The 12,237-nt window shown below is 47.6% G+C and overlaps 1 protein-coding gene across 6 annotated transcripts; it reads right to left on the reverse strand.

Annotated features, from left to right (window-relative positions):
• Positions 1 to 224: 224 nt before the first annotated feature.
• LOC123066054 (E3 ubiquitin-protein ligase DIS1-like) lies at positions 225 to 8,061 on the reverse strand. 6 transcript variants are annotated; one of them, XR_006431216.1, is made up of 10 exons: positions 7,640 to 8,061; positions 7,196 to 7,536; positions 5,899 to 6,178; positions 5,179 to 5,413; positions 4,912 to 5,095; positions 4,501 to 4,564; positions 3,970 to 4,429; positions 3,759 to 3,888; positions 684 to 866; positions 225 to 580 (listed from the first exon to the last, which is right to left on the reverse strand). XR_006431216.1 is itself a non-coding variant. In XM_044489218.1 (6 exons), the coding sequence occupies exons 3-6, from the start codon at positions 6,037 to 6,039 to the stop codon at positions 4,515 to 4,517; spliced, it is 603 nt and encodes a 200-aa protein (XP_044345153.1). In that variant the 5' UTR covers positions 6,040 to 6,178; positions 7,196 to 7,536; positions 7,640 to 8,061; the 3' UTR covers positions 4,358 to 4,514. The 6 variants fall into 6 exon arrangements, 2 of the variants coding, with proteins under 2 accessions (XP_044345153.1, XP_044345159.1); XR_006431217.1 differs by having other exon boundaries at positions 227 to 580; positions 3,970 to 4,155; XR_006431215.1 differs by having other exon boundaries at positions 226 to 580; positions 3,970 to 4,564.
• Between the last annotated feature and the right edge of the window lie 4,176 nt (positions 8,062 to 12,237).

The raw sequence follows: 12,237 nt of genomic DNA on the forward strand, positions 1-12,237 counted from the left end.
TCCGTGGCAACGCACGTGTATTATGCTAGTATATGTACTAGAGGTTGGGGCGCCACCGGTGGCGCCGCCTAAGCGGTGACTCTGCGGTGCCAGGTATACCTTCGCCCATTCAGCTACTTTGTTCACCTCTTGTTAGCACATATACACGACAATGGTGAGCTCTTTGATCCAAAGAGAAAAGCATTACAAGCAATGCAAATGAATCTCGTCTCTTTCCATATAAGTGAAACTGTAGCACATCACTAACAAACTGCAGCTTAGCTGCTTTTCGGGTGTGGATAAGTAAAACTCTTGCAAGAGCGTTTACGGACTGACAGCTCCACAATTTTTTACTCCCTGCTCCGCGTCCAACACCCTCACCTAAAGGAGATGCAAGGCGATATCAGGACAGGAAGGGTGGTGGCTGCTCGCCGGAGCAGGACCAGCCGATGTGCGTGACTGGAGCCACCGGCTACATCATCCAGTGGCTCGACCACACCCGCTTCGGCAGGGCCACCGTGTCCACGCCACAGCGTGGGACCCAGATGCACCAATGTTGAAAATCAATCAATAATGGAACATATTCAATTGTGTAGCAAACCTGCAATGCACCAAATATGATAAAAACTGGTATCAACCCAATTATTTTCCTTATAGAAACTTCCAAGTAAGGTGTAAGTCTTTTGTACATGATAATATTGCACCTTCTGTCCGTCCTTTCCTCTCTTCTAATGGCCATTCATTATAAACCCTTGTCACGGATGATGCTACTGATCAGAAAGATATTAATCTCACACGAAGTTCCTTCTCTTCAAATGTCCAACGTTTGACCAATCCAGCACAAAGAATGATGATGCTAGTTGCTAGCATAGATCTACTTTATCAGACTGAACAATTTTTCAGTTGTTAATCTCTGAAAATGCAGAATGCTTGTTCTGAAACATAGAACTTGTGTGGTGTTGCTCCGTACAGGAATTGCTTGTATGCATTCCTAAATAGTGGACAGGTGGTAGCTAGACTGAAGCTCGCTTGTGAAACATCAGTCATAAACATGTAGACGACCATGGTTTAACCAGTGAAGGGGCTAAAATTCAGTAGCCCAAATTAGGATTACACTTGACCTTTTCTATAGAGAAACCTAGGTACTGTAGTAGCATGTGTTTAGGTGGTAGAAACTAGGGTTCTACCCGATCTAGGGCGTAGCCTGTAAGGAAAGGAGGGAGGAGGTCGGAGGAGATTGCGCGGCGGCCGGCGGCTGGGCGCCGTCCTTGCGGCTGGTGCGACGGCGGCGGACGCAAGAGGCGGCTAGGGTTTAGGTCTCCCGGCTCCCTAAGGGAAGCTGAGCAAATATTGATTGCTTCTTACTTGATTAGATTGATACATCTCCTCTCCTTATATAGAGAGGTTTACTTGACTCCTAAGCAAACGATCCTAATACGATAAGATAATTGGGCTAAGCCCCTAATAATGATTAAGATACTTGGGCCATAACCCACTTGGCTAAGCCCCTAATATGCTGGTCATAACACTTCTCCCCGCCTGCACAAACAGCTCGTCCTCGAGCTGTAAGGTGGGGAAGCGCTTGCTGAACTCCTCGAGGTGATCAACCAGCGTCAAACACCTTCGCGACAGTTGGGGCGGCAAGGTCGGCAGCGACGACGTCCTCCGGAATGTAGTCTGCAACCTCCAGGTAGAAGAGTCGTGGGCAGGCGTGGCCGGGCGTGTAGGGCTCGTCGCAGTTGAAGCACAACCCTTGGCGGCGACGCTCGAGTAGCTCGACTGAGGTGAGCCAGTGGAACGGGCGTGCCGCGGTCGCGGCGAGGGGTGCCGCAGAAGCCTGAGCAGGCCGACCCAGTGGCCCGGGACGGTGACTCCTGCTGGACGGCCACCGCGCGGCGCTCGAACGCGCGGGCGTAGTACATGGCCGTCTGGAGATCTTGGGGTCCCTGAAGCTCCACGTCCACGCGAATGTGATCCGGAAGTCCACCGACAAAGAGGTCGGCCCGCTGCTGCACCGTCACGCCCGACGCGTGGCTTGCCAGGGCCTGGAAATGGTTGGCGAAGTCCTGAACCGTGGAGGTGAAGGGAAGGCGGCCTAGCTCCGCCAGGCGGCTCCCGCGGATCGGGGGCCCAAAACGAAGGAGGCAGAGCTCGCGGAAGCGCTCCCAAGGGGGCATGCTGCCCTCGTCCTGCTCAAGGGTGTAGTACCAGGTCTGTGCCGCGCCACGGAGGTGGTAAGAGGCGAGCCAGGTGCGCTCGTGCGCTGCCCGCGAAAGAACTGGTCGCACTGGTTGAGCCAGTTGAGGGGGTCTTTCGTGCCGTCATAGGTGGCGAAGTCGATCTTGGCGAACCGCGGCGGTGTCTGGGTCGGAGTGCCGTGTTGAGCTGGCTCGGAGGTGCGGAGCAGCGAGGCGGGTGGCGCCTGGTCGGAGTACTCCGGGTAGGGACCCGCGGAGCCGGATGGCCTGCCGAACTGTGGAAACGGGGTCGGCTGCTTCGGAGCCGTGGTGTAGACTGGCGATGGCGAAGACCCAGCCGCCCAAGCTGGTAGTGGCAACGGGGAGGGCGGGAACCGGACCTGTTGTATCGGCAGGCCGGCCGGTGACGGCAGGCCGGAGCTGGGCAGAGGTGGCGCCTGGAGTTGCATCGGCTATTGTGGAGAGTGGGCGGACGCGGCAGTAGCCGCGGTGGCAGTAAGGGGCCACTGCGACCAGAGGGGAGCCGCGGCTGGGGGCCGCTGCAGGTGCAGCAGCGGCGGTGGCAGCCCGCTGTGGTGCCCCGCCTGGAACGGCAGTAGTGGTGTCCTGCCAATTGCAGGCGCGCCCTGGGACGGCCACGGCAGCCAGAGCTGGACCGCGGCTGAGGGCGGCTGTAGGTGCAGCAGCGATGGAGGCCCGCTGGTGTGTCCCACCTGGAACGGCAGCAGGGGCGTCCCGCTCGGGCCAGATGCGTTCTGGATCGGCCAGTGCAGCACCGGATGGCTGTAGGCGGGGGCGCAGCCGGCGGGGTGGCGTGCGGGCTGGCCAGGTACAGGGCGATGCCCTGGACGGCCGTCACGAGGTCCCGCAAGGTGCTGGACATCTCCTCCGGCGTGAAGACGAGGATCGTCGAAGGTGATCGGGGCCGGCGGCGTTCGAGACCCGGCCATGGTCATCGAGGCGGTGGTGATGATGGGCAGCGGCGGCGTGGGTGGGGATGACAACATGATCGAACCTGAGTCTCTGGATACCAAATTGGTAGAAACTAGGGTTCTACCCGGTCTAGGGCGTAGCCTGTAAGGAAAGGAGGGAGGAGGTCGGAGGAGATTGTGCGGCGGCCCGCGGCTGGGCGCCGTCCTTGCGGCTGGTGCGACGGCGGCGGACACAAGTGGCGGCTATGGTTTAGGTCTTCCGTCTCCCTAAGGGAAGCCGAGCAAATATTGATTGCTTCTTGCTTGATTAGATTGATACATCTCCTCTCCTTATATAGAGAGGTTTACTTGACTCCTAAGCAAACGATCCTAATACGATAATATAATTGGGCTAAGCCCCTAATAATGATTAAGATACTTGGGCCATAACCCACTTGGCTAAGCCCCTAATATGCTGGTCATAACATTAGGTTAGTAGGTCGTAGCAAATGCAAAATCATGCTCAGTAAGGCCATGTATAGATGTATGCTAGTTACATTAGCACATACATACATGGAGAATTAATTTACCAATAATGTCAAGTGCTACCTTCTGCCTTTAATTGCAACTGAAAAAGCTCTGCTCTGAAAGTATGGTTGTGATCAATCACCTGTTCCGTTGTCTTTTTCTTCTCAAACTTGAAAAAAAAAACATGTGATTTTGCTCAACCTGGCCATCATAAAACCAAATACATCGACCAATCATGTCTTTAAAGCAAAAGAGCACCCTCCCAATCAAATCTGCTACAGCAGAAAGGAACATACACTACGTAAGAACTTGGAAGAAGGAACAAATTAATTAGGCCAGGAACCATATCTTACAGCAGGCCAAGTAAAAGGGTGTAGTCGTGTTGGACGCCATAGCAGGCAAGCGGACCACCACCGATATGCGGTACCATGACATGACCATGCTCTTGACCTACAGCACAGTCGTCGCGCCGTCCTCCTCGATCTGCGGGGCTTCCCTCCTCGCCGTCAAGCCGATGGTATATATATTTGTTAAAAGACCTTGAGAATATTAGTAAGTGGGCTTATTCATTGAAACAGATAAATAGATAAGTAATAATCGCTTCAACTTTGAATGGAAGTCAAAGGTAAGGTACTGGTTAACATCCTACAAGATGATAATCACAAATAGGAATAGCTACACACACAGAGAGAGACCATGAGAATATCAGTAAGTGGGCTTCAACCCAAAGGCGTTTTTCTCGCATCAATATTGGAATCCACTGCACTGATTGCCTTCTCTGTATGTCTTTAGCATATTTGCTAGCACTGAAATCTATAGGGAAAATTTTATGACGCAGACTATGAAAGAAAAGCATGAAGCACAGTACAACATAATTAGCTCACCGCTTCGTATGATCTCAGGTCAGTGTCATACTCTGATCTTCTTTAATTCCAAAGGCAAATGCTTCTGCAAAAAATTATCATTGAAGCAATCATATCAGAAATCCGTGAAACTGATTTATAGTGTGTACATCAAGAACAAGGAAAAAAGGAACATAAATGGGCATAGGATGCGTAGGCCATAGGATGTTCAGGACCAGTTTTAGCACCAGCAATCCCATCCATCTCCGAGAATGGATCATGCATACGTATGCAATCTAAAGATTAAAAGGATCATATGCATTTGAAGCTGCAATTCCCATATCAAATAATGGATTTGCAAGTTTCCCTAAATACCAAGCAAAAAAATTTGGTTTTGTCAAAGCAAGATATAGAATGAGTAAAGCAATTCATATGTTCAAGAAAGGAAAATACCAGACTGACTACACAAGCATGGTATAAACTTCGTCGTTGCAAATTTGTGTTGATGCTCCTGTAAGGCTGTAACTTCAAACATCAATTCATGTTGCATTTTCTCGATGCATTCCCGGCAACTGTCCAGGACGGAAGTCATGCTACATATCAAGATTCCATCACATAAATCAACAAAACCTAAAACCTACAGAAAGATCAAACATAATTAGTTTGGAGAACACTCTGAAAATTGATATGGAATGTCATCAGCGACAGTGCATACAGAACCTGCATATGGGCCAGTATAGGGTCTGTATTGGCACTCTGATTCATGTTTTAACTTGCAATAATAAGGATACATTCGCAAGCATCCAAAGTTCTGGAACTTGGACATAAACTCTAGAGAGGCGCCAACCTTCTCCAAAGCAGGGCATCTTATGTTACCCAATTCACTCCTGCAAGTTGGGCGGCCATTATGAACCCTTGGCTTGCATTCAGAACAAATGGTTTGACCATTGGAGCACTGCATGCAGAAATGTGACAAAATAGTTAAAGTACCTCTAGAGTCTAAACACATTCATAACTTTCTTTCTGAGCTTAAGAATATGTAGTGTAAATTCAAAATAGTCATGAGATATCAGACCCTCCTAGTAGAATAATTTCACAAGGAACACTCTCAACAACATTGAAAATAAAAAAGGAGAGTGCTGCAATCTGTAAGTCCAAAATGTTTGCAGGGAGCTAGTCAGAGGTCGGCGTGATGCATGGGGTGGTTAATAGAAAGGAAGGGATGTCACCTATTAGTGTGAAAGTGATTCATAGAAAAAGGTTACAAACCAAAACCCTATTTTAGCTTTGCCTACCTTGGTTGGCAATTTCATATTCTTTTGCAACTGGATATTCTAATATATCGGCATACACATAGAAAGCCAAAAGCCTAGAATAAGGCTAGTATGATGCAACCGAGATGCTATAGTTAAATGTGATTAGTTCAGCAAGAAGACATACCCGATGAATTGGAGGATACATGGGAACCAAACACACAGGGCATTCCAATATCTCATGCACATTTGTAGAAACTATGACATTTGGTTTCCCTGAATGCTCGATAACATCACCGACGAGTTCTGTGACATTTGAATATCCCATTCTTTGGAGGCTCGATAACTTCAGCACCAATGTTGTCAAGATAGGCAATCGATGTCGCGACCAAACTTATAGATAAAATCATGTATGGATGAGAAATATTTAGGCTTGGAAGCAAATAGCAAGATAACATGATTTAATCCTGGGTGCAAAAAATGCCATGTCAAGCTCAAAGGATGGCTGGAACCTGATATAACTCTCAAGACAAGTATTATCATTAACATCACATCACGGCGGTACATAAAACTGATACATCAACCTGATAACATGAATTAAATAAAGGATCTATCATGAGTACTTGTACCCACTATACAGAGAACATTTCTCTCTATCAAATAAGTAACCTCATAGTAGATTGAATAGATTTTTGGAAGAAAAACTTGATCCAGTCCATGGGGTACCACGGAATAAAATTGTTGGGGTACTGAAAAAACCCCATTGATTTCAGCAAACATCATTCCTCGAAGTGAGGAATATTCAGTCCAAAACTACATCAAGTCACAATAGCAGTCTTCCATCCATTTGCAACAAATCAGTGTTATGATCAATACAAACATCAAATGGAAGGAACACATGATCGAGTTCAAGCAGAGGCAGAGTTGAATCGTCCGCATGGACATGAACAGGATCTGCCACAGTCTAGACTCTACAAGACTGAAATTAAATCATGTCGCTGTGAAAATCAAACTCCAACTGAGCATTGCATGTAGATTTTTACATTATTTTGCATTGTGGTAAGTACAATCAGGAATTGGTTGATTCTTGCTTATTTCTAATCGATGAACAAAATCTTATAGTTCAAGTTTCATCATCAGAACTCAAGTTAAAGAAGGTCCTTGCTAGAAAATCCTGTGTATGCTCCACAGTTTTATCATGGTCAACTAAGATCAACCATCCAATCATACGTAATCGTGTTTAGAGCTAACAGATGACTAATCTTCAATTCTTGATCCCCTTAATCTGAACTGTAACAATCCGATTACAGCTGCAGTGTCGAAATAGAACCTTTCAGATGGTCACTGGGCAACAGAATCAACAGGTAGAATTTCAATTCAGTAGCAATTTTTCATTTTAGACAGATTCATGGACCATGATTCAGCTACTAAACCAACTTCGAAACCCTAGAAATTAAGGGAGAGGGAGAGTGGGAAGACCATACCGTCAAGAAGGCTGCTGCCGGGGACGAGGGGCCGAGTGAAGCCACATATGGCGTCATAACCGTCGCCAACGAGCTAGCAGCACTAGTACAGGAAGAAACTGGGGATCCTGGCGACGGCGTAAGTCGTGTGTGAGGGAGATGGAGGGTAGCAACGTCGCGAGCTTCCTGTGAATCTCTGGCTGAAAGCATCGAGCGGGCCACCCGCACTGGCCGGCGCGTCCATGGGTCATTGGAGCTCAGCGTCTCTCCGAGCCGCGCGAGGCATAGGCGGGAGTCTCGCTGCTCCGACTCGCATCCACTAGCTGGCCACAAACATTCTCGTCCCATCCTCCATGGTTGGGCTGGTGAAGAGAGAGGAGATGAGGCGAGCGAGGCCGATGACGGCCGATGGATCAGGGCGTTATCGAGAGAAAAGGGTGAGACGAGAGAGAAAAGGGTGCTCACCTCAGGGAACCCGTGGAGATGCCTCCTCCGCGCGTGGAGGTTGTCCGGCGACGCCGCTGAGGAGGCCGCCGCCACGAGGCCCACAACCACCCCGAGCCTCCTGCACCAGATGCCGATCTAGTCGAGGTTGCTGGCGAAACGAGTGCGGGGCAGAGACGCGGGCGAGGAGGGATGGTCGCTGGTCGGGAGTTGCTTCACCAGTTGCTGGATCGGGCGGCCGCCTCCAGCAACGAGGCACACACAGATCGAAATCGCCGCCACCCGCGCGCAACCCCTCCGCCGGAGATGGAGTGCTGGCGCTCGAATCCCTGTCGCCAAGCTCGAGTTCGTTATTCCCCCACTCGTGGAGATGTCGAGGAGAAGAAGGGGAAGAGGCGAGGGAGTGGAGGCAAAGGTTGCGTGTGCGAGGAGAGGAAGACGAAAGTGAGGAGAGGGGGCGGCCGTATACGGACAGGCTAATCTGAGGAAAATATATCTGCCTCTCCCTATTCTTTTCTGGCCAATACGCGTGCGCGCTCAACAGTACAGCTTGCCGACTTGGCATGCGCGAGCATCCGCCCCTTGCGCGACTCTTATTGGGGTAAATATGTGTGATAAAAGACAGTAATGCATGCATATACTAAGCCAGTAAAACAATAGTTCCTGCAAATATAGCACAGCACAATAGTAATTGCAAAGAAAATTTTGTACTTGATTTTAGGTTATCTGAACATAACATATAATATATTTATATAGAAGTGACACTACACCACAACATTGATGGAAGGACAGAAAAACTGTCGGGAAAAGGCTATTTAAAGTGCAGATAAACTGCCGGGACAGTAGTTCTCCCGACAGATAGAACCGCCACGAGAATGGCTGTCGGGGATTACTTGTCCCGACAGTTTTTCTGCCCTGGCCCATGTATTTCCCGGCAGTTTATATTCTCCCGGCATATACCATTACTGGCAGTTTGGGGGCGGCGGCGAGGGCACAACAAACTCGATTTGGGGGCGATTTGAAAGAGGAGTCTGGGAGATTGGGGCCGAGTCTATACTTCGTTCGGTGCCAAAATTTTCGCCTCTCACGGGCCTACCCTCGCTAGCACGCACCTTGGCCCAATATTATTTCGGTCTCTCGCTAAAATACTGTCCCCGACAGCTAATGGGCCATGGTTTGGTTGTCCCGACAGATAGTGTGCCCTTTAATGTGGACATGATTACCGACAGTTTATGCGCCCTTGTTCGCCAAGTTCTACCGGCAGTTTTTCTACCCTAAAGTACTTCTACCGGCAGTAACAAGCTTTCCGGCAAATCTTTTTCCCTTATTCACATACTTCTCCCGGCAGTTAATTGCCCCCAATTAAGTGTTGTGGTGTAGTGTGAATACAATACCTTCGGCCTTTTAACTTCATCTCAACAGGTCTCCTCAATAATGATTGCACATGCAGGATGCACCCGGACCTCATCAATCTCTGTTCTATCGAAAGCTTTTAATATTGATCCTTCCCAAATTCTACCCTGCTCCTTTTCTAAAAAAACTACCCTGTTAGCAGCTACTGGATACTACTTTCCTTCAGTCATCTAATCTTTTGTATCGGGATCTAGTCGTTTAACTGGGAGTAAGACAGAAATAGATTAAGATTATGGCCATTCAAATGAAAAGCCTCACCAGCATGCATTTTACTATCTAAATAGCCATTGCTTACATATATAATTATATATGTTGCAACGAAAGCTCTTCACAAAATTAAAAATGTTTAGATATTTCTTAACTAGCATATCAATAAGAATTTAGGTAATCAGAAAATGTTCAGATCAAGAGTAGCATAATAGGGGATCATCCTTACAGGTTTTGAACCGGGATCTTGGACATGTTCATCCTAGAAATATCTGACAATGGAGGCCAATGATCCTGTTGGAGTGGGTCAATAAGAAATAAGCTCTTTAGGATCACCTCTCTGAAGAACCATGTTGCTAACTGTAACTGATAAGAAAACAAATAAGTGGACACTATAAAATACTACCTATTGATACGTCCATTTTGCATCATGTTTTTTTTACTGTTATTTATAATGTTTTTATCCATAATAATGCTTTTTGGAGTAATTATAATGTCTTTTCTCTCATAATTTGCAAGATACACACCAAGAGGGAGAATTCTGGCAGCTGGAAATCTGGACCTGAAAAAGCTACGCCAGGCCACCTATTCTGCACAACTCCAAATGAGTTGAAACTTCACGGAGATTTTTTATGGATTATTTAAGAAATATTGGATCCAATAATCACCAGAGGGGGCACCAGGTGGGCACAACCCACCTGGGCGCGCCAGGCCCCCCAGGCGCGCCCTGGTGGGTTGTGCCCTCCTCGGCCCACCTCCGGTGTCCATCTTCTGGTTGATACGTCTTCAACGTATCTATAATTTATGAAGTATTCATGCTGTTATATTATCTATCTTGGATGTTTAATGGGCTTTATTATACACTTTTATATGATTTTTGGGACTAACCTATTAACCTAGAGCCCAGTGCCAGTTTCTGTTTTCTCCTTGTTTTAGAGTATCGCAGAAAAGGAAAACCAAACGGAGTCCAATTGACGTGCAACTTGACGGAGATCATTTTTGGAGCAGAAGAAGCGCACGGAGTACCGAAAGTAGGTCAGAAGAGTCTCGGGCTGCCCACGAGGGTGGGGGCGCACCCACCCCCTAGGGTGCGCCCCCCTGCCTCGTGGACAGCCCGGAACCCCCCCCCTGACGCGAAATCAACGCCAACACCTCTCATATATACCAAAACTTCTAGAAAGAAACCAAGATCGGAAGTTTCGCCGCCGCAAGCCTCTGTAGCCAAGAGAAATCAATCTAGGACCTCTCCGGCACCCTGCCGGAGGGGGCCATCATCACCGGTGGCCATGGAGGAGTATCCCAGAGAGGCCATCATCGCCATGAAGGCCAAGGACCAGAGGGAGAACCTTTCCCCATTTAGAGGGAGGCCATGGAGGAGGAAGCACAAGGGGGAGAACCTCTCCTCCTCTCTTCCGGTGGCGCCGGAGTGCCATCGGGAGGGGAATCATCGCCACGGTGATCGTCTTCATCAACATCACCATCATCATCAGCATCCTCATCTCTTTTACGCGGTCCACTCTCCCGCACCCCGCTGTAATCCCTACTTGAACATGGTGCTTTATGCTACATATTATGATCCAATGATGTGTTGCCATCCTATGATGTTTTGAGTAGATGTCTTTTGTCCTTGGGTTGATTGATGATATAGATTGGTACGAGTTGTATGTTTTATTTTGGTGTTGTCCTATGGTGCCCTCCGTGTCGTGCAAGCGTGAGGGATTCCCGCTGTAGGGTGTTGCAATACGTTCATGATTCGCTTATAGTGGGTTGGTGAGTGACTGAAACACAAACCCGAGTAAGAGTGATTGTTGCGTATGGGAATAAAGAGGACTTGATGCTTTAATGCTATGGCTGGTTTTTACCTTAATGATCTTTAATAGTTGCGGATGCTTGCTAGAGTTCCAATCATAAGTGCATATGATCCAAGTAGAGAAAGTATGTTAGGTTATGCCTCTCCCTCATATGAAATTGCAATGGCGACTACCGGTCTTGTTAATAATTGCCTAGGACAATTCCGCACACCGATCCACCATTATTCCACACTCGCTATTTATAATATATAGTAATATATTCTAACTTTATGATAACAGCATATACTTTTATATTTTAGCTCTCTGATATCATACAAAGTTATCCTCTTCATACCCACAACATAGTTTTATTTCTTGTTGCTAGTTGGAAGCAAACGTTCGGTGTATGTAGAGTCGTATCAGTGGCAGATATGACTTGAGAGAATATTGATCTTACCTTTAGCTCCTTGTGGGTTCGACACTCCATACTTATCACTTCCACCTTTGGGAATTGCTACGATGATTCCTTGCACTTGGGGATTATCACTGGTATATGAGTCATTTTGACCTAGAAAAAATAAAAAGAAGACTTTCGGGGCGGAGCGCCGCCATCTCGAGGCGGAACTTGGGCAGGAGCACTTTTGCCCTCCGGCAGAGCGATTCTGCCGGGGAACTTCCCTCCCGGAGGGGGAAATCATCATCATCATCATCACCAACAACTCTCCCATCTCGGGGTGAGCAACATCCATCAACATCTTCACCAGCAGCATCTCATCTCAAACCCTAGTTCATCTCTTGTATTCAATCTTGTTACCGGAACTATAGATTGTTGCTAGGGGGTGACTAGTAGTGTTGATTACATCTTGTATTTGATTACTATATGGTTTATTTGGTGGAAGATTATATGTTCAGATCCATGATGCTATTTAATACTCCTCTGATCATGAGCATGTTCATTATTTGTGAGTAGTTGCCTTTGTTCTTGAGGTCACGGGATAAATCATGTTGCAAGTAATCATGTGAATTTGATATGTGTTCGATATTTTGATGGTATGTATGTTGTGATTCCCTTAGTGGTGTCATGTGAACGTCGACTACATGACACTTAACCATACTTGGGCCTAAGGGAATGCATTGTGGAGTAGTAAATAGATGGTGGGTTTCGAGAGTGACAGAAGCTTAAACCCCAGTTTATGCACTATTCCGTAA

The sequence above is a fragment of the Triticum aestivum genome, chromosome 1A, assembly GCF_018294505.1.
Source record: "Triticum aestivum cultivar Chinese Spring chromosome 1A, IWGSC CS RefSeq v2.1, whole genome shotgun sequence".
NCBI lineage: Eukaryota > Viridiplantae > Streptophyta > Magnoliopsida > Poales > Poaceae > Triticum > Triticum aestivum.

Coding starts and splice junctions, on each gene's coding strand:
- LOC123066054 (XM_044489218.1), bottom strand. CDS start 6,039: ATGGGATATTCAAATGTCACAGAACTCGTCGGTGATGTTATCGAGCAT. Junction 5,414..5,898: donor TGTATCCTCCAATTCATCGG/GTATGTCTTCTT, acceptor TTCTGCATGCAG/TGCTCCAATGGTCAAACCAT. Junction 4,565..4,911: donor ATGCTTGTGTAGTCAGTCTG/GTATTTTCCTTT, acceptor AATTTTTTGCAG/AAGCATTTGCCTTTGGAATT.